This window comes from Saxophila tyrrhenica, assembly GCF_035928015.1.
Source record: "Saxophila tyrrhenica strain CCFEE 5935 chromosome Unknown scaffold_11, whole genome shotgun sequence".
Classification (NCBI taxonomy): Eukaryota; Fungi; Ascomycota; class Dothideomycetes; order Mycosphaerellales; family Extremaceae; genus Saxophila; species Saxophila tyrrhenica.
Genome location: NW_027041743.1, coordinates 983,502 through 1,006,180, shown reverse-complemented (window position 1 = coordinate 1,006,180; position 22,679 = coordinate 983,502). Strand labels below are relative to the sequence as shown.

Below are 22,679 nucleotides of genomic sequence, written 5' to 3'. Positions count from 1 at the left end.
AAACATCTGTACCAGGTCTGACACCCGCCTTTTCTTTCTTTTCCTTTCATGTGATCGCTGTCTTCCCTTGGTCGCTTCCAGAACACTGCTCGCCGTGGTCCAGCCAGTGGAGCGACACATCATCGTCCCGGATCGACAGTCAGCCCGAGGGACTTCCGCATCACATGAATCTGGTTCCGACCACAGCTGCGGCGTCCAGCGCGCGCAATTGACATTTCGCTTTCCCGTCTCTCGCTTTCTCAACACATCCACTCTTCACCACACACTCTCAACACAATGGGCCGAGAACAGCCAACTATCGTGTTGCGACCGAACCAAAACAGACGAGACGAGCGCGCGAAACGAGCGAGAGATACCAAGAACAAAGTAGTGCCGGACCTTCTACGGTCTTCTCCAAGAGCAAAGCATGGCGTAGCAAGAGTCGAGCTGGTCGTCGATCCAGAGGCGAATGTCGTCACACCACAAAATGGCACCGATCCATTCCCAAGAACAGACCTCAAGATACGGGTGAAGGCACTGGACACCTTGACGGCGGCTGCACGCATGTCGGAGAAGGTGCCAGCTTCGAAGCGCTCTGCGCCCGCCGTCAAGAGCCGCCAACAGAGACCGAATGTGGCCGTACTCAATATGGCATCGGCACTTCGGCCTGGTGGTGGTTTTCTAGAAGGCGCAAACAGTCAGGAGGAGTTCCTGTGCGCCCGAACAACTGTGTACCCTTCGCTACTGGACTCGTTTTACCGCCTGCCAGAGGTCAGCGGCATCTACACACCAGACGTGCTGGTCTTCCGAGACCATCTACCCGACGCACACGACCTCCCCAAGAGCGAACGGTACTACGTCGATGTCATCAGCTCGAGCATGGTCCGCTTCTCCGATGCCAAAGGTGAGGGCTGCAGCTGCGGCGTCAGCTACTGCGACCGTCACCGGGACATTGTAATGCGTAAGATGAAAGCCGTCATGCGGATAGCGCAGAGCAAGGGCGTGGAGAAGCTTGTGCTCGGCGCATGGGGCTGCGGTGCTTATGGCAATCCTGTCAAGGAGATCGCAAAGTGCTGGCGCAAAGTCATCGCCGGTGGCCAACGACAGCGGAGACCAAATGCAGAGCGATGGGAGGGTATCAACGAGATCGTCTTCGCCGTGCCAGACCGCACTATGCTACGCGACTTCGAATTGGCCTTCAGCGATGTCCTCGCAGACGACCTCGTCTCACCAACTTCAGACGAACCGGTTGATTCTGGTGCAGAGATCGGTGAAGAGGCGGCCCGAACTTCCGAACTGTTATCCAAAATAGCAGAGACGGAGCTTCACATTGAACAAGTCACCAACATCCGTCTCAAAAACACCCTCCGCGACACCCTCGCCGGCCTGCAACGCGAGCTCAGCCAGGGCTCAGTCGTGCGCGCCTCTCAAGACGAAGACCAAGTCGCCGACGACGAGGAGGAGGACGAAGAGCTGGACGACTTTGTCACTTCTGGCTTCCCGCTCGGCTCGGATATCGAGGACAACTCGTTCTACAACCTCGCGGACTCGGATCTCGATTCGTCCTCTCCTGCCGACCCTCCGAGCTCGGGGGTCTATGAGTTTCGCCCCGGCGCTCCGGGTCTGGATGCTCACACGTCGCATGATGAGGAGAGCCAGGACGAGAGTCTGTACCCTGCACTATCTCGCTCATCCCATTTTGACGAAGAAAGCGGGTGGTTCAACGGGAGTATGGAGGGTCTGACGAAGTTCTTAAGTGACACTGGCAGGCTGAAGGGTATGAGCCGGGAGAGCCCAAGAAGTCCGGATGTCCTGCGGCCGCAGAGTAGTGGCTTGCCTGGACTGGATGCGGAAGCTTTGCATGTTTATTTGAGTCGGTATGAGGGGAGTGATGTTAAGGATTATTGAGGTTTGGAATTCATGATTTGGTTATGGAGTTGCGTTGGATGGGATTACACGGATTTAGCGACGACGCATGGGTTGGACAAAAGGGCTGGGCTGCAGCATAGGCGAACGACATCTCACATGGGCTTGTACAATGGGAGGATTGGGTATGATCACGATCTTGGATGATCCGTCTTGGGAATGGCGCTCCACAAATATTCCGTACTCCATACTTCACACAGTTTACACCACCACCACACACCTCACCCCTCCCTCCTCCTCGTCCCCATAATCTCCACATCCGCCCACTCCCCCACCCCCATAAACTTCTCCCCCAACGCCTGCGGCCGCTCATTTTCCCTCTGCACCCGCCTCGCCACCTCCACAAACCCCTCCCGGAAAGCCTTCCACGTCCCTTCCTTCAACATCAACTCCCCCTCCCGCTTCCTCCACTCCCCACCAACCATCACATCCCTCACATCCCCCACATTCGCGTGCAGAATCACCGCCGCTACGGGGTCTGACCAGCCGGCCATATTCGGTGCTTCGCCGGAGAAACAGACTATATCCGCTTTCGCGCCTACTCTCAACACGCCGAGATCTTCCCGTCGGAGCGCGAGAGCGCCTTGGCGGGTCGCGAGCAAGAAGGCCTCTTCGACTTTCATCGGATTCCGATCCGGGATCTTCCCCGTCCCTAAAGCGCGGTTATACTCCGTCCCTCGCGCCGTCTGCAGCCAGATCCGCGCTTGTGTCAACAAGTCCCCTGAGAACGTGAAACTCGTGTCGATGCCCAGGGAGGCTTGGTCTTGCACGAGCCGGCTGGTTTGCTGGCCGTGTCCGTAGTGGAGTTCGGACTCCGGGGTGATGGAGAGGTGCCAGTTGTGTTTTCGTAGGGCGGAGATGTCGGCGGGGGTGGCGAAGCCGGCGTGCGAGAAGATGGTGGGGAGGTTTAGGGACTGGAGGGATTTTGGGGGGGAGGCGGCGAGGGAGGGGCTGTTGTCGAAGGGCCAGGGGCTGCCGAGGTGGTGGAGGGTTAGGGCTTTGAGGTCGTGTTTCCTGTAATGCACATTAGCAAACAGAAAAGTAATGAAGAGGGAGGGGAATAGGGAATCGTACCTAACCAAACCCTTCACCCTCTCCACCTCCTCCTCCGACTGCGTCCCCATCCCATCCCACGCTAACCCTAGCTCCATCAACCCCCCTTCGTTACCACTTCGATGCCTCTGCCCCAACGCCTCCAGCATCTCCTCATCAGTGATACCGTTGCGATGCTCGGCAGCACAACACCACCACATCCGCGCCCCGCTCTGCACCCCCGCGTCATACCCCCGCTTCACAGCGTCGACAGACCAGTTATTGTGCGCGTGCTCGAGCAGGGTCGTGGTGCCGCCGTTCAGGGCCTCGAGGATGCCGGCTAGGGTGCTGATGTAGAGGTCTTCGGGTGAGAAGGACGCGCTGAGGGGCGAGTAGTGGCTGTAGCCTGCACAACAACATCATCGCGTGAGACCGGTACGTTCCTACCGAGACAGTGCGTAGGGGTGGTGGGGGAGGGGACGTACTGCTGAAGTACTCGGCTAACGTGGTATCAGGCGCCAGCGTCCGGAGCGCGGTTTGCCAGAGGTGGGTGTGCGTGTCGATGAAGCCTGGGGAGAGGATTTTGTTCGTGGCGTCGACGACTTCTGCTTCGTCCGGAGACTGGATGTCTTTCTCGATTGCGGCGATGGTGTCGTTTTTGACGAGGACATCGGTGTCTCGGAGAACCTTTATGGATTGAGCATCTTCATCGAAGGAGATGATGGTTGCGTTGCGGAAGAGCTTTGGCGCCATGGTGTACTGGATGAGCTGGTAGGTGTTGAATAGAGTTGCAACAGTGGTAAATTCTTGAATGGATATTGAAACGTACTCCTTGCTCTTTTCTTGTCTGGATATAAGGGATGGATTATTATACCAAGACGACTTCTTCTAACTCCGAGGACTTGTCGGACTGCCGAATGCCCGATTGAGCTTCGCTAACATCCATGTGTCTGGTTGAACCCACTAGGAAGAGGTAACGATGACTTACCTCCGCATTTTGGCACGAGGAGTAGTAACAGGATCTGATGCAGGAAAGGATGTAGCAATAGTCGGCAGATGATTCTGATGTGGAGATGTTCTCGGTCGGACTCGCGCCCTCGCTGTTTCGGATGCTTGGCAGCGACTTGGGTCCGATGGTCTCGCTCTCCATTTCTGCGAAGCCCACTCAACACATATACTGCTTCAGACCTCTTTAATCAGAGGTCGAAGCAATTGGCGTAGTACGTAATGGTTGCCGCCCAGTCGCTGAAGATCCCAATGGCGCCGACTTGTCGAGCAATCACGTCGATGACGGTGTATTCGTCGCCGTCTGCCCATTGTTAGCCTTACACAAAAGATATATCTACGGCAAGTCAACGAACCATTGTTGATCAAATTGTTGATCCCAGTGTAGTAGCTGCCACCACCGCTCTCCAGCGGCCCCGAGCGCTCGAACGACCAGGTGATGATATCCAATCCCGCCTCTTTGGCCGCCGTGGCATACGACGAAGGCACAATCTTCCCCGTCGCATTGTCCGCGGCGACAAGCTGCCAGAGATCAGGCGCGACGATCCTCACGCCCTTCTCGGCCAGCCTAGGCAGCGACGCTACTGCCCTCTCATACCCTTCATCGCTCAAGTCTCCGCGCTCGTCCAGGTACACCGCCTGCGCTCCGAATGCTGGGTCGTTCTCAAGCCAGTAGTAGATATCTCTGGGCAAGAAGCTCTGCAGCCAGACTCGCGATGCAGGAATGTCGGCATCTTTGAACGTATCGACGATCTGCTGCACGAACTCATTCTGTGTGTAATCCCCTTGGAACGGCATCTTGACCTCGGGCTCCTTGGCTTCGGCTGTGAAGTCGAGGCCCATGGAGTCGACGAGCGGGATGTACTCTTTCAAGGCCATGGTCTCTGCGCAGGAGTATGCGTACATGTTTGTCCTCCAGTCCGGAGTGCTGCCGGTACGGCCCATGTACTCGCTCGTGTTGAGAGCGTTGAAGGTCGTTGCTTCCATCTCTGCGCAGAGGGACTTGAACTCGGAGAGCGTGATGTCGGAGGTGCAGCATTCGGCGCTGGCTTCCTCGCCTGTTTCGGGATCGTAGGGAGTGAAGGGTTTTGTGCACTTGGCTGCCAGGTCGGGCTTCGCGAGGATGTTGGTGGTGTAGTGCAGGTCGCAGTTGGAGTGGCGGCAGACGAGCTCGCGATCGCTGGTGAAGGACACATCGCACTCGATGATGCCTGGAACAACACAACTCAGCTTGGGTCCTTCTCACTTGCGTTTCTAGGAAACAGGTCTTACCCGCTCCCATTCTTGCAGCGGCCATGTATCCTTCCTTGCTGTGCTCTGGAAACATGAGAGGAGCACCTCTGTGCGAGATGGAGAAGTGGGAGGTTGTAATGGGCTTCTCGCTGCACGCCTCCAGCTCGTCCTTTAGGTCTCCTTTGTCCATGTTGTTGACCAGGTAGTAGGGGCGCGGGCCAACTTGGACGCTGCAGGCAGTGTGCCATTAGCACATCAAGTGCTTCCTTTGCTCAAGAAGAGCACTCACTTAATGCCCCGCTGGTCCCCATTCCCATGTCCATGATGAGGCCACTTGGGGCTTCCCCAGGGTGCAGGCAACGCATTGCTGACCTGGAGAACGGCACAGAGAGCAACAGCAGAGCTTGATAATGAATACATGATGAATTCTGAAAAACGAGCAGACCACCTACCGCAGCGGCCATTGCAGGCAAGCTCTTGAGCTTATATACGAGAAGCTCAAGGATTGTCAGCACGCTTCTGCAGCGCCCGCATGGCTAGAGAGAGTGGGATCGTTATCCGCGTGGTGGATGTAGCGATTGCGAATGGCTCAATGTGAGGTGGACACCACTTGGCGATCTGTGAGATGACGGGCGCCCAGCAAGCCACAAAGACTGTTTCCCCCACGTGCTGCTGTCGATGCCGACCGCGGACGCTGGAGGCATTCGAGGTGGACTTTCACGTGATTTTGGGGTTTATGAAAGGCCTCGGAGACGGTGTGGGGAGACTGCCGGTGTGTCGGGTTGTAAGAATCATGGAAAGATGGGACCTGCAGTAGAGGGATGCAGAGAGCATGGGTCATCGTGGTTCCTTCGGATCGATCTGAGTGCAGCGGTCGGAAAACCATCCGGTCGAGGCTCGAATCTCGAGAGCTCCTTAGGCTGGCCGGTAATGGAGACGCTGCGTTCTCTAGTTGACGTGGTCCCGCTGGGACGAGCAAGGACGAGCTGCAGGGCGGCTGCTGTTGTTTGCTACATGCCGCTGCCGCCACATGTTGTGCCACTGAAGTCGAATTGGAGTTCCAGAAGTCCTGCTCTCATGAGCATGCATCCCCCCCATATCGCCACGGGAGTGCACATGCCAGATTTGCGAGCTTCTCCCGAGTCGAGCAAAAGTTTGGAGAGGGAAAGGGTTTCGAGTGACGACAGCAGAGTGCCATTGGTGGTGCGGCGGCATCTTGATCCGCAGCTAAAGTGAGCTAATTTGGTAGGTGATCTTGAACGCAGCTGGGGTCCAGCCTGGCACGAGCGCGGCCAAGCAGTGTCTCCTTGACCACTTCTCGTGCTTCCGTGCGCTCAACGTCTGATTAATCCTGGACCGCACGCACTGCCGACCACAACACCGACTCGGAAGTGCTCGACGATTGCAAACGCGACAACACCAATGGGCAGCGACCACGAGCGGGCCACGCCGATCCACCCCTGACGCCCGAACGGGCAGCAACCGGCCTGTTGCATGAAGGCAAACGCGGCGGAAGAGAAGAATGTCGTTGAATGGCTTGGATGATGCTTCGGTTCAGGAAGCATACCAGCAGGCGAACACCGAAGCGGGAGGATGGTGAGTCGCAAAGTCACATGCGCAGACTTCAAACGGACACGAAGGAAGAATGAACGGACATGCTAAGGTGAAACTGCAGGCTGCTTCTCAAGTACAACTCGCGCGACTCGGTAGACCTCTTGGGGCGTGGCAAGGGAGGTGCGCCAGATGCGCGTGCAGCCATTGCGCGATATGAGGATGCCTCGCCACTCTACGGTCTAATTGTCTACCGGCGGAGAAAGGTCTTGATTAAATATGTTCCCGAGGGCACGTCGCGGGTGTTGCTGGGTAAGAGATTGGAAGATGTACTCGGCTCGTTTGCAAGCTGACAAACGGTACAGCGCGCACGGCGGTCCATTGGCAGGATATCTTGGAGAAATTTACACCTTACGAAACCGTCCTCGAGATCAAAACCTCCGACGGCCTCAACGACACATCCCTCGCAGCCTCGTTTCCGCTACACACCGCCTCGCCTTCTACGTCTTCCCACCGCTTGCACGAACGTCTACAGGAAATCAGTGAGGATGCAGAGGACAGCAGCTCGACCGTTCGTCCGTCCATGACTTCTACAGCGTCCTCAAGCTCCAATCTTCATTCGCAACGCCATCGCGTAGACAGGCGGGAACACAGGTTGCGCAACACGGACCGATCGCCGCCTCCGACCATCAACGTTGACGAAGCGCAGGCGAAACCCCCTTCAAACCTACCGCCTGCAAGCCCGCCACCAGCAGTGACTTCCCCCAAGAAGGCGCACATCTCTCAATTCCTTGTTCGGGACGATTCTGGGCAGAGGTCGGTGACCTCGCTGTCTTCGGCGTCCACTGCGCCTACAAGCCAGTTCTCAAATACCGACACACCCACAATGGATAAGCAACCGGCTGTAAATGGGGATGACGTCTCGGATGGCGCCGCCTCGCAATCTATAGTAAGTAAGATGGCAGCTCCGGCGACGCAACAGCCGTCCAGCGCAACAACGACGACCTCGTACCCACTTGCAGAGCGACAGCGGCAACTTCGAGGAGTAGAACTGTTGACCCAGAAGCCCCCTCCAGAGCCAGAGATGCGCCCAGAGCTCAAGTCTGTGTCAAGCAATCCTGGCAGGCCTATAACACGGCAGGAGGTGTCTGCGCAGACTGCGGAAGAAACCTCCGGTAGCCTCAAGTTCGACGACGATCCCTACGACTTCAGTAGATTCGATTTGAAGCCCAAAGTCCGGCTTGCACCACGCCCGGTCGCCGGAGACAAGGCGAAGCGACCCTCTATGGCCGGCGTAGCTTCGGTCCCGGCCACATACCGGCCTACCACGGCCAAGAAGCAGGAATCAGTACGGCCCAAATCGCAAGGACCGATGAACGTACCCGTCCTCGCAGTTGCGCCACCTGTCCCTCCACCAATACCTGATATGCCTGAGTACAAGCCGAGACCAGTCTCTCGCGGTAGCATCAAGTCTTTGCCGTCACACAAATCTTCTGCAATGACTCCAGACAAGATTCGCCTGATGAAGGCTGTGGAGCTGCGAAAGAAGCAGATGAGGAAGTCGAATTCGCAGGTCGGCACTCTTGTGCAGCCGGCTGATGAGGATGTTCCGTCTGTGCCTAAGCTGCCTGAGTACGGAGGGCCTGGGAAGGAAGAGCCAGAGCAAAAGCCAGAGCGTGGAGTTATGCGGGGGGAAGACGTGCAAGAGGAGGCGAAGGCACAGGAACAGGAGCATCATTCAGAAGACTTGAGCGCCGGTGAGCAGCAAGCTTCGGCAGCGAAGAAGGCTGACTCTGGTATCTCCATGGACTACGAGCAAGCGAAGCAAGGCGCTGACGAAGAAGCTGATCAGGATGTTGAAGAGCCATATACGCGGGAAGCGGAAGTCGAGCAGAACAACGATGACGAGCCTGAGTCTTCGTCTGCTGAGACGCCGAAGGCCTCTGCGGTCGATCCGGCGCTCGATGATCTACCAACTGGGCCACTAGAGCCTAAAGAGCGAGCTTCACGTCCGGGCAGCACCAACTTCGACCTGGATACGGCTGGGGCCACCTCGACGAGTCAGCCTACTTCACCTGTGTCTGACACCGACCACGATGGCATGTCTCAAAGTTTGAACAGCCTTGGCGTCATTTCGCCTTTCGAAGATGAGGCTACGGTAGTTCCTACTATTATGATGGGGGATGGTACCAGGCCCGTCAGCTCCATTGGAAGCGAAGAAGACAGGCAATTCGAGCAGTCACAAGATGAGAACGGCCACGACCACGCCGAAGTAAGCAGTGAAGACGAGGATGACATAACTGAACGACCTCCGCGTAAGAGCAACGACCTTGCGAAGCGGAGGCGTGGTTACGTGGAGCCTCTGCAGATTGACCCTGAGGCTGAGTATTCGTCCGACGACGAGCTCATGCAGGAGCTGCAAAGTGCGACGGTGCAGGAGGCCACTCCGATTGCCATGGCCAAATCGCCAATGGCAGGCTACTTCCCACGTCGACCGAGTGGGAACTCCATGGTATCGGAAGTGTCGGTCAGATCGACCAGCATCAACCGAGCATCCACACTGCCGACTGTGGATTTCACTGAGATGCAGGATCGTCTGAGTCCGGACCCTGCGGAGCATCCCTACGGTCCTTCACGGAACATGTCGGCGGGTTCCATCGAGCGGATGGATCCTCTGTCTGCTATGAGGCGCAACGTGTCGAGTGGGATCTCGAGGAGGATACAGGCACTGGCCGAGAGGACGAGCCGAGAGACTAGCCCACACGGTAGCCCCTCCACCCGATCGGTATCTCCTGAGGTTATGCGGGAGCAAAGCGACTCGCGCCGGAGTCCACCGCCGCACGCTGCGCGAGCGAGTTCATTCCGCGCACTGCACAGGCAGAGCAGCCGTACGAGCTATCACCAGAGTCAGCGTCCGATGAGCAGTATGCCGCAGCGGGAGAGCAACGCAATCTGGAGCGTGCAGCAAGATCCTTCATCTGGTCGAAACTCGGTGTCGGTGTCTGCGCGCATCGTTCGGCCCATTCCAGTCGAGACTGCAGACGCAGACGAAGCGGATGCTCAGCTGCAACAGCCTGAAGTGGCAGTAAACCACGAGCGCGAAGCATCGAAGACTCCTCAGCTACACTCTTTGGACACCACCCAACAGCTACCACAGTCGCAATCCGAGCCCACAGTCACATCTCCAACATCGCCACGAAGCCCGACAGAAACCCGTCAACTCCACTCCTCTAGCCGCTTCGGCCGACACAAGTCCACCCTCTCCACCCCCGGCCCCAGCGCCGACGACTTCCCTCCCCCACCTACCCACCACACGACCCCTCTAACAGTCGAACAACCTAGCATCAAGGAAACCACACGCACCTCCCGCTTCTTCAAACGCATGTCCACCATCGGCGTCAGCAAGCGCAAAAGCGGCGTCCCGCAATCCATCGCCTCCTCCACCAGCCCGGTTAGCGAGCGCGGCAGCTTGATTGGAGCTAGCAATATGCTGTCGAGCACCAGCACCGCCCAACAAAAACCCGAGACCCCTCCCGCCACTGTTCTAGGGGATCTCAACATCCAATTCCCCGACTCTTTGGTAAGCCCCATCTACCCTACACGATACTTACCGAACCTCCACTGACTTTGCCACCCCAAGCTCTGGAAACGCCGCCTCCTCTCCCTAACCCCAACAGGGGACCTCTTGTTCTCCGTCCCGCACCAATCCTCCGACCCCCACAACCCTTCCTCCCGCACCGGCGCTTTCGCGAAGCGCTTCCCCCTCCAAGACTTCCGCTGCCCGTACATCCCGGATTTAGATCGCCAGGAGCTTCCGTGGAGTATTGTGCTGGATTTTGTAGATGGGGGGACGTGTTTGCAGGTTGCTTGTGAGGATTCGGGGGCGCAGAGGAGGGTTGTGGGGGTTTTGAGGGGGTGGTGGAGGGGGTGGGCTGGTTGATGGAAGTGGTGCATGCAAGGCATTGAAGGATGGGTCGGATTTTGGGGACTGGGGTTTGATGAATGACTTTTTGATGAATGAGGTTGGGATTGAGATTATTGTTTAATTTTGGAGATATTTGGGATGTGGGTTGTTGATTATATATATTGTGTAGTATCTAGTAGCCCTATCTTTGCCCTTGATGATACACAACGTCCAACCCTCGTGATTACGACAGTCGGTTCGAAGCGGGTATAAGTCATTGGTCTGGCGGGTCTTGCTGGCTGCTCATCTACATCTCCCTCTCGCCATCTTGCTCCGGGGCGCTCTTCTAGCGTTGAAGCGCCATTCCCGGCAGCAGACATTGCGTCTGGTACAAGCAGCAACGACCAAGCGCCTGCTCGTTCCCGTCCTTACACCGTGTAAAGCGCCTCTTCTCCTTTCCTCTCCGTCAGCCGTGAGGTGACGTGTGGCCTAACGCTCTCTTCATCTAGGCTGAGTCTCCTTCTATGCGGAAGTGCTCAGATGACGTTGCAATGTATCCAACATTGCCGGAACTCCTAGCACTTGCAGCACGAGCGAACTCTGAACGCCTCTCGTATCAAGCATATGACCGCCGGATGCTGTTGATCGTGGAGTCTGGAAGTCGGCCCGGACAGTCACATGCGCAACGAGAGCTTGACCTGAGCTGTCGCATGTTCTTCAACGTGGAACATGTGTAGAAGAATGAAGATACGTCCTGGAGTCTGCTGCCCCCGTCTGCCGTCTTCAATGTTGCGACGCCGATTGCTCGGTTCGACGACGAGCACCTGACGACCGGATGTTGCTACAAGCCAAGTACTCTCTTCTCAACATCACTCAGGCCAAGGTTCTTCGCATCGTTCTTGGACCTGCGGACGCACGCAAGTAGATATAGTTGCTGCCACCCATCCAGCGTGTCCGGAGATGCCGCCCAGATCTCGTCAATGAGAGCAGCGCGGAACTTGTCGTCGGTCAGAAGAAAGTGAATCTCTACATACGCGTTAGCAGATAGCGCCCAACCCGGCTCAGGGTTTAGCAAGATGTCCTCGCGAGGTTTAAAAAGTGAGGGTTCGAAGTTCGACTCTCGCAGGGAACCGGGGGGTTCAAAACACGCAACGACGTGCCGTGTCTCTGCGAACGGGCCAATTCGCGTGCCGCAAGAGATTCTGAATCTTGGAGGTCTTTGTGCATATGCCTCAGAGATCTCTCGCAGAGCTACCGGAGGGAGCCATCTTGCGAGTGCGACCTGTGGAAATGCGTCAGAGGAAGCCTCGAGCCACAAACGAGTCTTATCCCATCGATGCCGATGTTCCACCGCTACGAACACCTCGCGGGAATTGAGGATCGGTGTGAAGGACTGCATGATCTCCAGTACGATGCTGGGTAGGCCTTTGCTGAATTCGCCTGCGGTCGAAGACATAATTAACAGCATCGTGAACCTCAGCCATGCCTTGACCATGTTCAGCATTGTTTCTTGATCGCGCTTTCCGTCAGCGACACAGCTCGACGGATCTCTCCAGGACATCCTGGTATGATCGGGTACCCAGGACCAGTCCGGGCGTATTCTCACGTTGGCGTAGCGTTGGGTTGACGACGCTTCAGTGACATCCGGCAGCGTCAAGCTTAGACGCTGTAAGACTTCCAACAAGAACGTGCTTTTCGGTGCTCGAAAGAAACCACCTCGCCGATTGTGGCAGCAAGACTCAACCATGGTGGACATGGCGAGACTGCTGCCAGCCGATTCAGGCCATGTGAAGAGATGCTGTCGTATGTAATCGTAAAGCTTTTCTTCCGCACAAGCGGCCCAGAATACCCTTTCCTGCATCTCACCGAGGTAGACTGAGTCTTCGATGGCTTGGTGGTCCGCGAGGGCATGAGTTCCAGTCTCTGGCTCACCAGGGTAACCGAGTTGAGTATCTTCGGATAACGCTGCGGGCCTGATAGATGTCACGATGGCCCTCAATCGACTCAGTAGCTCGTCGGTGCGATCACTAAGATGGTGCCTGCATGCGTAGATATACGAAGCAGCCTCATGGACTTTCTGAGACGTCGGCCGAATTGCTTGACCACACGATCGCGAGGGCGCGACAGCCAGCAGTTTCAAATATCCAGAAAGGTAGGAAAACAAAATCTCTGAGTCTGGTGGATGGTTTATGAACCCCATAGTGGCCATAAAGTCTGGTTCCATGCTGAAATCGTACGCTGAGCGATGAAGCCAGAGGATCCTGCTGTTTTCGCAATGGCACATGTCTTTCACCAATGAATCGGCTTCAACAATTCTCCTAGCCGCAGCGATGTCTTCCAGAGAATGCCAAGCTTGCGGATCCGCACTGTCGTCTTGAGGTACCGCCCATGCGTGATCTATAAGGCTCTCGTGACCAGGTGCGACTTCCAGTAGCCCTCCGCTACGGGCAGGAACCTGACGACGCAGTCGTTCGCATTGCTCGATGTAGTACGAGTATGGCAGGTAGCCTTCCGCGGTTGTAGCCGCTATAATGACCGCTAGATTCGGATCCTCGAGAAGCTCTTGGTCAGCGAGCTGCTTTGCCCGAAGGATGAAGTACAATGTCTTGTCTCCTCTGTAGGCCTTGTTGATGCGTTGAAGGAGGTGACGGAACAGCTCGTTCATCTCTTCGGGCATTTGTTCAATCAGTTTCTCAATCATTGCATCGTCGTCTCCATTGTGCAACCCCTCAGAGACTGAGCGCGTAACAGCGACAGCCCACAAGAATACGCCGCCCGCTCTGTAAGCGATCCACTGCGCCAACGAGGGCTGCAGACCGAGCGGGATCAGTTTGTCGTCGATATAGATCCGGATACCCCTTTCGTTGACGTGCTCCATCCACAGCTGCGGGAGGGCATCGAGTCTTGGGATGAGATTGTTCTCACGTCTACTAGAGACGCACACTTTAGTCCGGCCGCACTGTGGCAGAAGGAGCAGCAAGTCGAGCAATTCGCTTGAGTCGCCATCAAACTCATCCAATCCGTCAACGAAGAACACTAATGGAGTATCTTTGAGCTCTGTGATGCACTTCTCAAATAGCTGTCGCAGTCTGAGCTGCGTCCAGCCCGCAGACATCCCGGCTTCGAGCTCTTGCGAGACGATCTCTGCCAAGTCCCTCCTGGACTCCAATAACTGGTATAGAAGTGATCGCATGAGTCCTGGTAGACTCTTCTGCAAAGGAGTCCCCGGCCGCCAGAAAAAGAAGTCCAAGATAAGCACTGCGTCTCCGCCGCTCCAAAGCTGGAGTTGCTCTTCTGTGCACTCATGACCAGCCATGTAGTTCATCAAGTTGGACTTGCCAGAGCCAGCTTTTCCACTGATCCAATAGAGCGGAGAGTCCGTCTTCAGCCAGTCCAGGAAGACATGTTCTGTCAACCCTGCAGGATTCTCCGGGTAGTCTTCGTGCTCGGCAAAGATCCAGTCACATGTGCTGGGCCACGGATCCCTTAGCATTTCCTTCCTTGCGTGCTGTCCGTCGAATGATAAACTTTTCACGAGGCTACCAACTGCAATCTGCCTGCTTGCCTGGTCCACGCGCTCGAGGGTCTTGTTGTGGGCGGTCTCGTCAGCAAGCTTCATCTCCTCAAGTCGCGCAAGCGTCATGGCATGTTGCTTGGAGTTGCTCTCCTCCGCACTGGTCTGCTTCTTGATCAACTCTTGCAAATGACCATGGAAAGCTTTGAACTCTGCAGTCTGCTCGACCTTGGCAAGATCCTGTTGATTACTTGCAAAATGTTAACGGCCGCTGCCTGACAGGGTAAAGGCGCGTCTTGCTATCCTACCGGATATCTTGGATCACAACTGTATCCCACGCAGCCTGGTGAGCTCGTAACCTGTTCTCCAGCTTCTCAATAGTCTTCCGTTCCTTCATCGCTCGAAATGTCGCTTTGGCCGCCTCACTCTTAGACTCGGAGGATGCACCTGACCCGCGAACTGTGCGCAACAGGGCGGCGAGCTCGTCGGCATCCTTGAGACAGTCATTTGCAATTTTGACAATCTTCCTGCTCGAGACTGCTTGGGTCTGCTTGAGTTTGCTGCGGCATTCTTTCGCCACTTCGCCAAGGTCCTTTGAGTAGTCTTCGAGAATGAAGTTCTTCTCCGTAGCACCCTGTGCATCTTGACGAATCTGCAGGAAGTTGTCACGGACACTCCTACAGAACTCTGCCGACTTGAGGCTCGTCTCGAGCAAGGCGAGGACGGCTGACGCAGCTCCAAGTGCTTCTAGGACCATGTTGACAGGATTCGAGTAGGTCTCGCAGGTAGGTGGACACCCATGCCTACTGGATTGGATAGCAGGACGTAATTGCGAGGATAGTCGGTCACTCACAAGACAGAAGCGGTGCTCTTGAGAGACCTGGGAGGTGGTTCCCGTGACTTATCATTGTCCACATAGCAAAGCTACCCCCCCTCAGCCTCCTGCGCCCCCATGCCTTAGGTACATGTGGTCTGCATGAAGGACCAGGTTTATTAGCGGCAAGACGGACAGGAGCCGCCCCGTTTCGTGGTTGGTCGACGGATTGGGATACGCTTCTGCCAACGTTCATTGGCGGCGATTCTAGTCTACGGGAGGGTTGACTCGGTGTGGTCTGAGTGTTGGTCCTCGTCAACGTCCGCACTGTTCGTCTTGTTGTGCAGAAGGTTGTTCGTGTTCTGAGACGTGTGAAGAAGGTTGTAAGCCCAGCTCCACCGTCGCCGCCCCCCGGTCCACCTGTGAAACAACGAGCCGCACCGACACGCCCGGTTGCGCAGGAGCGAGCATCCCAGGTCGAGGGCCGCTTGTGCTGCCGGCGCACATGGCTTCATCCAACCTCACCTTTGAATCCGCCTACGGTCGCCCGCCACAGCAGTCGACGACAACAAAGGGTTCTTGGCTCGCCCGAGTCGGCCACCGCGCCTCGCACATCCCCAACCGCGGTTTGACGAGCAATTCACGGGAAACGCTGCCATTGCGTGCTGGAGGCTACAGGTCGCACGAGCAGTTGCCGGGGTTGCAGAAGACGTTGAGCGGGCCCAGCAGTCCCGCCAGCCCGACTGAGACGGAGTTTGGCAGCACGCCTATTGATGCGAGTTTTGGGGATCGAATTGACACGCCGCCGGATCGACGACCACCGGACAGGCCTGGCTTGAATGATAAGGGCGCGGCGGGGAGCCAGAGGAGCAGGAGCGGGACGGCCATTCAGGTTGAGCCTGCGCAGGGGGCGTATGAGGCGAAGATGGACAAGTACGCGAAGCAGGCAGGCGACAATGCATATGATAGCGATGCAGAGGCGGACGACGAGTTTGAACGGTCAGATGTGGGCGTAGTGTCGCCTACGGTGCCGGCGCACTTTGATGACGACCTTTCGGATCACCCTTCAGAGTCAGAGGATGAGCGTGGGTTTGTGGATGGAGAAGACACGCCTACGACACAGGGCTGGCCGGACAGAGAAGGCAGAAGTCCGATGGGAAAGATTACGCAGTGGTCGGAAGAGCAGGTGGCGGACTACATCGTGTCGCTGTCGCCAGCGCTGAAGCAGTACAGCCAGGCTTTCGCGGATGAGGTGATCAATGGGCAGGCGCTGGTGTCACTGGGCCATGACGAGTTGAAAGAGCTGGGTGTCAATAGCATTGGACATCGGCTCACGATACTAAAGGCAGTGTACGACCAGAAGATCCGGTCTGGTGTCAAGATTGAGGAGGACGACTACGTGCCGCTCTCAGCGGAGGGAGACAAAGGAGATCTGGGCGCGACGCAAGATGATATCGCGAGAATCATTGAGTCCATACGGCTACGTGACCAGAGGATCATCGCGGCAGAAGCAGAGTTGCGACAGCTGAAGAATGACCTGGACCGGATATCGGACGAGAACAGGAAACTGCGGGAGGAGACGTTGCCGGTGATACGGCTGATGAAGGATCAAAGAACACCTCTGCCAGACCCAGCAGGCGGTTCCATACCATCACCACGAGACACCGAAGCTTTCAAGCCGAGCGAACCTCCTCCCACGATCACCAGCAAAGGCAGCTCGCTCAGTCGCAAGTTCTCAACGAAGAAACTGTTCCTGGGCAGTGCGCCAAAGCAAGCCTCACCGACTCACGTGCCACCGATATCGCATACACCTCAGCCTAGAGAAGTTCGAGACGACGGAGGTGGGCATCTGGAGGCGAGTGCTGCTGCGATGGCAGCCAGTACTCATTTGACTGCAAGCATGACTAGCCAGACGAGCCCGAACAGCGTCCACGGCCAGCAGCTCAGCCCCACCAGTCCGGCGTACAGCAATCAAGCACCTTCATCTGGTGGTTCATACCACCCACAGCGGTCATTCCCCAGAGATGGCCAGTCGACACGCCATGACCGGCACGGGCACGACGACAGAGGCTACTCGACGAATAGCCAGTGGAGTACCGCGAGCACTGCTGTTGCCGAGCCGGAAGCGAGGGCAGATCGGAGTCGGAGAGGGCAGCAGCCGCAGCCGAGCCCACGGGACGATGATGGGTCGAGCACAAGAGAACGCGGTGATCGGTATGTCATTTCCAGTCAGATGATGAAGATGTAGAAGCTGACACAGAACAGTGGCGACAGGGACAATCCACAAGTCGAGATCTTCAAGAGTTTCCGCGTTAGCATCGAGGATCCTTGCCGAGTAGTACTACCTGTGGTGAGTCGTTTGCCAATCACCACACATTAACAACCCCTTCCTGAGCCTACCTAACGTACCTAGGCCCTCAAACGCTACAACATAACCGACGACTGGCGCCAATACGCCCTCTACATCGTGCACGGCGACCAAGAGCGCTGTCTCGGGCTCGAAGAGAAGCCGCTCATGCTCTTCAAGCAGCTCGACAAAGAAGGTCGGAAGCCGATGTTCATGCTACGAAGGCATGCGGCGCCGCAGGAGGGCTGGAGCAACTCGAGCTCGGTGGGGCAGAGCCATGCGCATGCGCATGCGCAGGATGGTGGGGGTGGAAAGGTGAGTGTCCGGCCTTGTAAACCGGAGTGATGATGTTGTGCTGATGTTTGGGTGTAGCAGATTCCTGGGGGTGTGCTTTGATCGTGACGTAGTGATGGGAGGAGACCGTGAGGTGGGCAAGTCACTCCCCGTGGCCAGATTGATAGCCATATGTCAATCCACCCGAGTCGAATGTCAGGCTACGATGCCGTTTGTCCGTCCTGTTCACCACTCCTCTCCAATTCTACAAGCGGCCGCCAGTGCTTCATGGCCGACTAGCAGTCTTCATAAGCTATCAGCGATGGAGTAGTAGAAATGCCTCTTGCACACGCGCCTCCTGCTTGTGGCGAGCGATTCAGCTGTTGACGGAAATGTTAGGTTGAGTCCGTTCCCCCGTCCGTAGTCGCATTGGCCTAGGTTCTAAACGCGTGAGCCCCGCTCTTGTATTCAGCAGATTAACAAATAGCGGTTCACCAACGCCTCGTTGGCCAATGTCATGACAGACAAGACAGCCTCGACAAGAAGTCCTCCTTACACAAGCCAAAATGCGGCTAGCTACTATTATCATTTTTGCTTTGTTGCACATGATTGTTAAAAGTGCCAGACGACCTGTCAAGAAGGCTTTGGACCACGAAGCATTCGACAGGCTGATCTCATGTTTGAAGGCAACAGGGGAGCAATGGTGGGTGTCGATTGATGACGGAGTAGTGGTACTGCAAAACGAAAGCAACAACATGAATTTAACGAGTACTGCAGCGGAAGATTGCATAGGAGAGGCCGTCGAACACCTGAACATTCGCTTCGAGGACAATGATGTGTACACAAACACAGTATGTATAATGTGACTGGAACATTGCTTGGTATTCCATAACTAATCCTTCTTTTCCAGGTATCTGCAGAAGATGCGAACGCTGCTTGGGCGGAAAGCCAAGGCGCTGATGGACTCGTCTACGTCAATTACGAGGACAGCCGGATGCTCGCCAAAAGGCAAATCGACCGAACCGACTACTATGGTATTGGATGTGATGACGATGGCCGTCGTTGTGTGCACAGCAACTTCAACCTTTGCTACAAAGGTGAATGCCGGATGCAGGGCGCAGGGTGTGCAAGCGTCTAAGTATCGAGTTTCAATGCTGGGACAACGCTCTGAAAGTGACCCTCTGGCCACATCGTGACTGCGCCGTCAAGTATGAGCGGTCAAGTATGAGTTGACAGCGGCCTCACCAATACGGCTCACAGCCGCGACTCCTTCGTCGTGCTTTCGAAGTTCTACATCTCTTCGTCTATCGTCGCCTTCCATAGCATGATCGCCTTGTCATCACACGTAGCTATAAGCACCTGGCCGTCGGAAGAGAATACTACAGTCGCTACAGCCGTAATTCCTCCGTACCCTTCGATCTTTTGTATCTCTTCGCCAGTGGTCGCCTTCCATAGCCTAATTTCTTGATCCCACAACCACGACACGAGCACTCGGCCGTTAGGAGAAAAGGTAACAGCCGTAAGCCCTTCCCTGTGACCTTTGAACGATGGCGTCGATTCGCCTGTTGTAACGTTCCACAGCCGGATTGTTTCATCCTCAGATGCTGAGGCAAGTAGCTGGCCGTTGGGGGAAAACGCTACAGCCCTAACAGCAAGCTGGTGCCCTTTGAGCTTCCGTCCTTCTTCGCCTGTCGTCACGTCCCACAGCCGGATTATATCGTCATTGACTCCGGTCGCAAGTGTACGTCCGTCAGGAGAGAACGCGATAGCCCTGACCGGCCACCTGTGTTGGAGCTTGTGCATCTCTCTGCCCGTGGCAATGTCCCACAACTGAACGGCGTCCCAGGGAGCGGCTGCGAGCACCTTCCCGTTAGGGGAGAAAGCCAAAGGTCCAACTTCTTTACCACCACCTTCGAGCTTCTGCATCCTTTCTCCTGTTGTTGTGTTCCATGGTTGAACCGCATCCCAGGGCACGGATGCAAGTAGCTGCCCGTCAGGAGAGAAAGCTATAGCTGTAATCTCTTTATCATGCCCTTCGAGCTTCAGTATCTCTCCTGCTGGTTTAGTACGATAATCCCACAGCCTGACCGTCCTGTCCCCGGACGCCGATGCAAGAAGTTGCCCGTCGCGCGAAAAGACCAGGGCTGTGACTTCGCTGTCATGTTCCTCAATTTTCTGTAGCTTTTCACCTGTTATCACATCCCACAGCCTGATAGTCCGATCCCATGACGCCGATGCGAGTACCTGTAAATCGGGGGAGAAGGCGACTGCGGTGACTTCTTCACCATGGCCTTCTAGCCATCGTATGTCCGGGTTCCAGTTCGAGGTCATCCTTGCTAGCAGACTCTACAACTTCTGCTTCTGCTTCTTTCGAGAGAAGGCATCGTCACCTTATGCTTCGAATTGGTGTGAAATTCTGGCGGCGAGAATTGGTTGGCAGCCTCAATGGTATATCGATCTCGTTGATGATTTATCGAAGATGTGTGTTAGAGATGTCCGGCGTGGAGTTTTGAACGGGGGTAATTCGACGGGTGTGAGGTACCTCGCCAGGCTTGATCTCACATGCCCTCTGTTTCTTTCGTCTACGCCGCCAGCAGCGTTCTATACGCATCTGATTGAGACTGACACTCGCGAACGCCAGGGCCGAAATCACGTGAAAGGTGAAGAGAGAACGTCCAAGCCACGCTAAAGTGAGAACTGCTAATTTTAGAGGGGAAGGCCTGGCTGGCTCTCCCGCTTTGTGGGGTCCATCAACCACACCACACCTCTTGAGAACGGAACATTCACTTTGCAACGCTCAGCAATGAACACAGGGCAAAATTACTCACAGGAACACCCGATCCAGATCTGCAGATCAGCAACGTGAGATGTACTCCCATACTGGACGAACCGCCTGGCATCAAAGACGCAGCAATGGGTCCAAGTCGGCAAGGCTGGCGGCTGCGGCTGAGCGACAAGCCCTCAGGCCATCCTTCGTCCATTTTAGTCGACTATACGCCGTCCGCAATGAGCTTTAGCGTGGTGTGTTTGAAATGGCAGACGGTCCGGGCGTAAGTAGCTGTCTCCCCTCGACCTTCATCTCGCGCGCGTGCGTTGTCTTCTCTCCTTCTGTCAGCATACCGTATCTTTTCCTTTGTCCGGCCTCCAGGAACGCCTGAACCTACGCACGACACCGGCGACCAGCCCACCGGGACGAACATAGGGACGCAGGGCCCCAATCTAATCTCAGATCGACCCGGCGGCATGGCGAACCCCGCGTCTGCTGTGCGACGGCGCATCAGTATCCCAGCTATCCTCGCGACTCTTCTATACTTTGCTACGACTTCGAGGGCGTTTCTGTCCATTCCCTACAATACCACAGATTACTTTGGACCGGATGGGCCGTGGCAGGCGGTTTCGCTGGGTCTGAAGTATCCAGCGGATGAGGACTACTCACCAGTCAACGTGTACCCGAGCAACCTGTACAACACAATCGCCGCGCTGTACGTGCCTACAAGCCAGGCGTGCCAGAATGACACCACCGGCAGCTGCGCAGCGGGAGGAACAGTCAACTCGCTAGCCTACACCAACGGCTCATCATGGTACACATATCTCAATGAGAAGACCGGCTACTATTTCTACTACAATGGCAGCACCGCCTACATGGACGCCCTTCTGCCTCAAGGTATTGTGGCCTCTGGAACCATCGTCGACGTCTGTAAAATCGCCGAGGTCACCTACCCGAACGGTAACACTGTACCGGCGGAGGTGGGACTTATGGGATTGGGTGGCAGTCCGCTTGCCAGGAAGTACAATCCACCTCTAGCGGTGTATCAGGACGATGTCACTCAGTCGAATACGTATGGGCTCCATATTGGATCAGCACAATTCAAGTACCCGGGCTCGTTGATTCTTGGAGGATATGACAGGGGCCGTGTCATCGGGCCCGTTCTCTCGTTCGACGCACACTCCCAGCTTGGTCTGCTGGACATCATGATCGGTGTTGAAGCTGGAGGCAGCCCGTTTCCATTCGAGTCGAAGCAGAATCTGCTGAAGGCCCCGGAATCCGCCGGCGTCACGCAGCCGATCGAATCTTATCTCAAGCCCGAATACCCGTACATATACCTCCCCCAACAATCCATCCAAGCCATCACGGAGAACTTGCCAGTGAAATTCGACTCGAGCGCTGGCTACTGGCTCTGGGAAACCTCCGACCCATCCTACAAGAAAATCGTCGGTGGCGCAGGATACCTAGGCTTTACCTTTCCCTCTCTAACCGGCAACACCGCCAACGAAACCATCAAAGTCCCCTTTGCGCTCCTCAACCTGACTCTCGAAAGCTCCATCTCCGGTTTGGACAGCGATGTGCCCTACTTCCCCATCATGGAAGCCCGGATCTCGCAAGTCGACGGATATCCTATCCTGCTTGGACGGGCGTTCATGCAAGCGACGTTCACCGGCACGAACTGGGGAACGAATGTTAGCTGGTTAGCGCAAGCGCCTGGTCCCGGAGCGAACAAGGAGGGGCTGGGCTACGATCCAGTCGATATCACGGACGTCACCCAAACGCTAGATGTACCGTCCGGCGACGACCTCTTCCGGCAGTCATGGGAGGGTCACTGGACTGTCCTGCGCACAGATTCCGAGCTCAACGCCATCGGTAGCGGCAACGGCAACGGCAAGGACGACAACGACGACAGCGGCCTCTCCAGCGGCGCAATCGCCGGCATCGTCGTCGGCGTAGTAGCATTGCTAGCCATCATCGCCGCAATCATCTTCCTCCTCCTCCGCCGCCGCAAACGCAACGCCACCGCCGCAGCGACCGCACCAGCCCCACCGGGCTACCACGACGACAAGCAAGGTCCTGCGCCAACGTACGCGCATTACGATGGCGAAGCGCAATCGCCTCCCGTCAGCGAGCTGTACGGCGCGTATAAACCCGTGCCGCAGCGGGAGCAGTGGCATGAGGTGGATGGGATGTCGTATCATGCGGAGTTGCCTGGGAATGCGCCGCAGGAGTTACCTGCGAAGTGATGAGGTTTGCGTTGAGGGGTTTTTGATGGATTTAATGATTTAGCGTTTTAGCGTTTGTATAGACTTGTTTATATACCCCTTTCTCATC

The 22,679-nt window shown here is 56.1% G+C and overlaps 9 protein-coding genes across 9 annotated transcripts; 5 read left to right on the top strand and 4 right to left on the bottom strand.

Moving 5' to 3' along the window:
* Positions 1-276: 276 nt before the first annotated feature.
* On the top strand, positions 277-1,887 carry LTR77_007466 (uncharacterized protein; the record flags this gene model as incomplete). Its single annotated transcript, XM_064804703.1, has 1 exon — positions 277-1,887. One exon carries the CDS (start codon positions 277-279, stop codon positions 1,885-1,887), a length of 1,611 nt encoding a protein of 536 aa, XP_064657473.1.
* A 239-nt stretch (positions 1,888-2,126) lies between these two features.
* On the bottom strand, positions 2,127-3,690 carry LTR77_007465 (uncharacterized protein; the record flags this gene model as incomplete). The annotated part of the gene is made up of 3 exons (XM_064804702.1): positions 2,127-2,919; positions 2,980-3,343; positions 3,423-3,690. The coding sequence occupies 3 exons, from the start codon at positions 3,688-3,690 to the stop codon at positions 2,127-2,129; spliced, it is 1,425 nt and encodes a 474-aa protein (XP_064657472.1).
* Positions 3,691-4,133: 443 nt separating this feature from the next.
* Positions 4,134-5,365, bottom strand: LTR77_007464 (uncharacterized protein; the record flags this gene model as incomplete). Its single annotated transcript, XM_064804701.1, has 3 exons — positions 4,134-4,246; positions 4,299-5,153; positions 5,215-5,365. The coding sequence occupies 3 exons, from the start codon at positions 5,363-5,365 to the stop codon at positions 4,134-4,136; spliced, it is 1,119 nt and encodes a 372-aa protein (XP_064657471.1).
* A 1,332-nt stretch (positions 5,366-6,697) lies between these two features.
* Positions 6,698-10,351, top strand: LTR77_007463 (uncharacterized protein; the record flags this gene model as incomplete). The annotated part of the gene is made up of 3 exons (XM_064804700.1): positions 6,698-6,771; positions 6,851-7,038; positions 7,092-10,351. The coding sequence occupies 3 exons, from the start codon at positions 6,698-6,700 to the stop codon at positions 10,349-10,351; spliced, it is 3,522 nt and encodes a 1,173-aa protein (XP_064657470.1).
* Positions 10,352-11,471: 1,120 nt separating this feature from the next.
* On the bottom strand, positions 11,472-14,901 carry LTR77_007462 (uncharacterized protein; the record flags this gene model as incomplete). The annotated part of the gene is made up of 2 exons (XM_064804699.1): positions 11,472-14,394; positions 14,453-14,901. The coding sequence occupies 2 exons, from the start codon at positions 14,899-14,901 to the stop codon at positions 11,472-11,474; spliced, it is 3,372 nt and encodes a 1,123-aa protein (XP_064657469.1).
* Positions 14,902-15,463: 562 nt separating this feature from the next.
* Positions 15,464-17,701, top strand: LTR77_007461 (uncharacterized protein; the record flags this gene model as incomplete). The annotated part of the gene is made up of 4 exons (XM_064804698.1): positions 15,464-17,172; positions 17,224-17,308; positions 17,372-17,620; positions 17,678-17,701. 4 exons carry the CDS (start codon positions 15,464-15,466, stop codon positions 17,699-17,701), a joined length of 2,067 nt encoding a protein of 688 aa, XP_064657468.1.
* A 443-nt stretch (positions 17,702-18,144) lies between these two features.
* LTR77_007460 (uncharacterized protein) lies at positions 18,145-18,716 on the top strand (the record flags this gene model as incomplete). The annotated part of the gene is made up of 2 exons (XM_064804697.1): positions 18,145-18,429; positions 18,489-18,716. The coding sequence occupies 2 exons, from the start codon at positions 18,145-18,147 to the stop codon at positions 18,714-18,716; spliced, it is 513 nt and encodes a 170-aa protein (XP_064657467.1).
* Positions 18,717-18,868: 152 nt separating this feature from the next.
* PWP2_1 (U3 snoRNP protein) lies at positions 18,869-19,909 on the bottom strand (the record flags this gene model as incomplete). Its single annotated transcript, XM_064804696.1, has 2 exons — positions 18,869-19,822; positions 19,856-19,909. The coding sequence occupies 2 exons, from the start codon at positions 19,907-19,909 to the stop codon at positions 18,869-18,871; spliced, it is 1,008 nt and encodes a 335-aa protein (XP_064657466.1).
* A 701-nt stretch (positions 19,910-20,610) lies between these two features.
* Positions 20,611-22,591, top strand: LTR77_007458 (uncharacterized protein; the record flags this gene model as incomplete). Its single annotated transcript, XM_064804695.1, has 2 exons — positions 20,611-20,620; positions 20,727-22,591. The coding sequence occupies 2 exons, from the start codon at positions 20,611-20,613 to the stop codon at positions 22,589-22,591; spliced, it is 1,875 nt and encodes a 624-aa protein (XP_064657465.1).
* Positions 22,592-22,679: the final 88 nt, after the last annotated feature.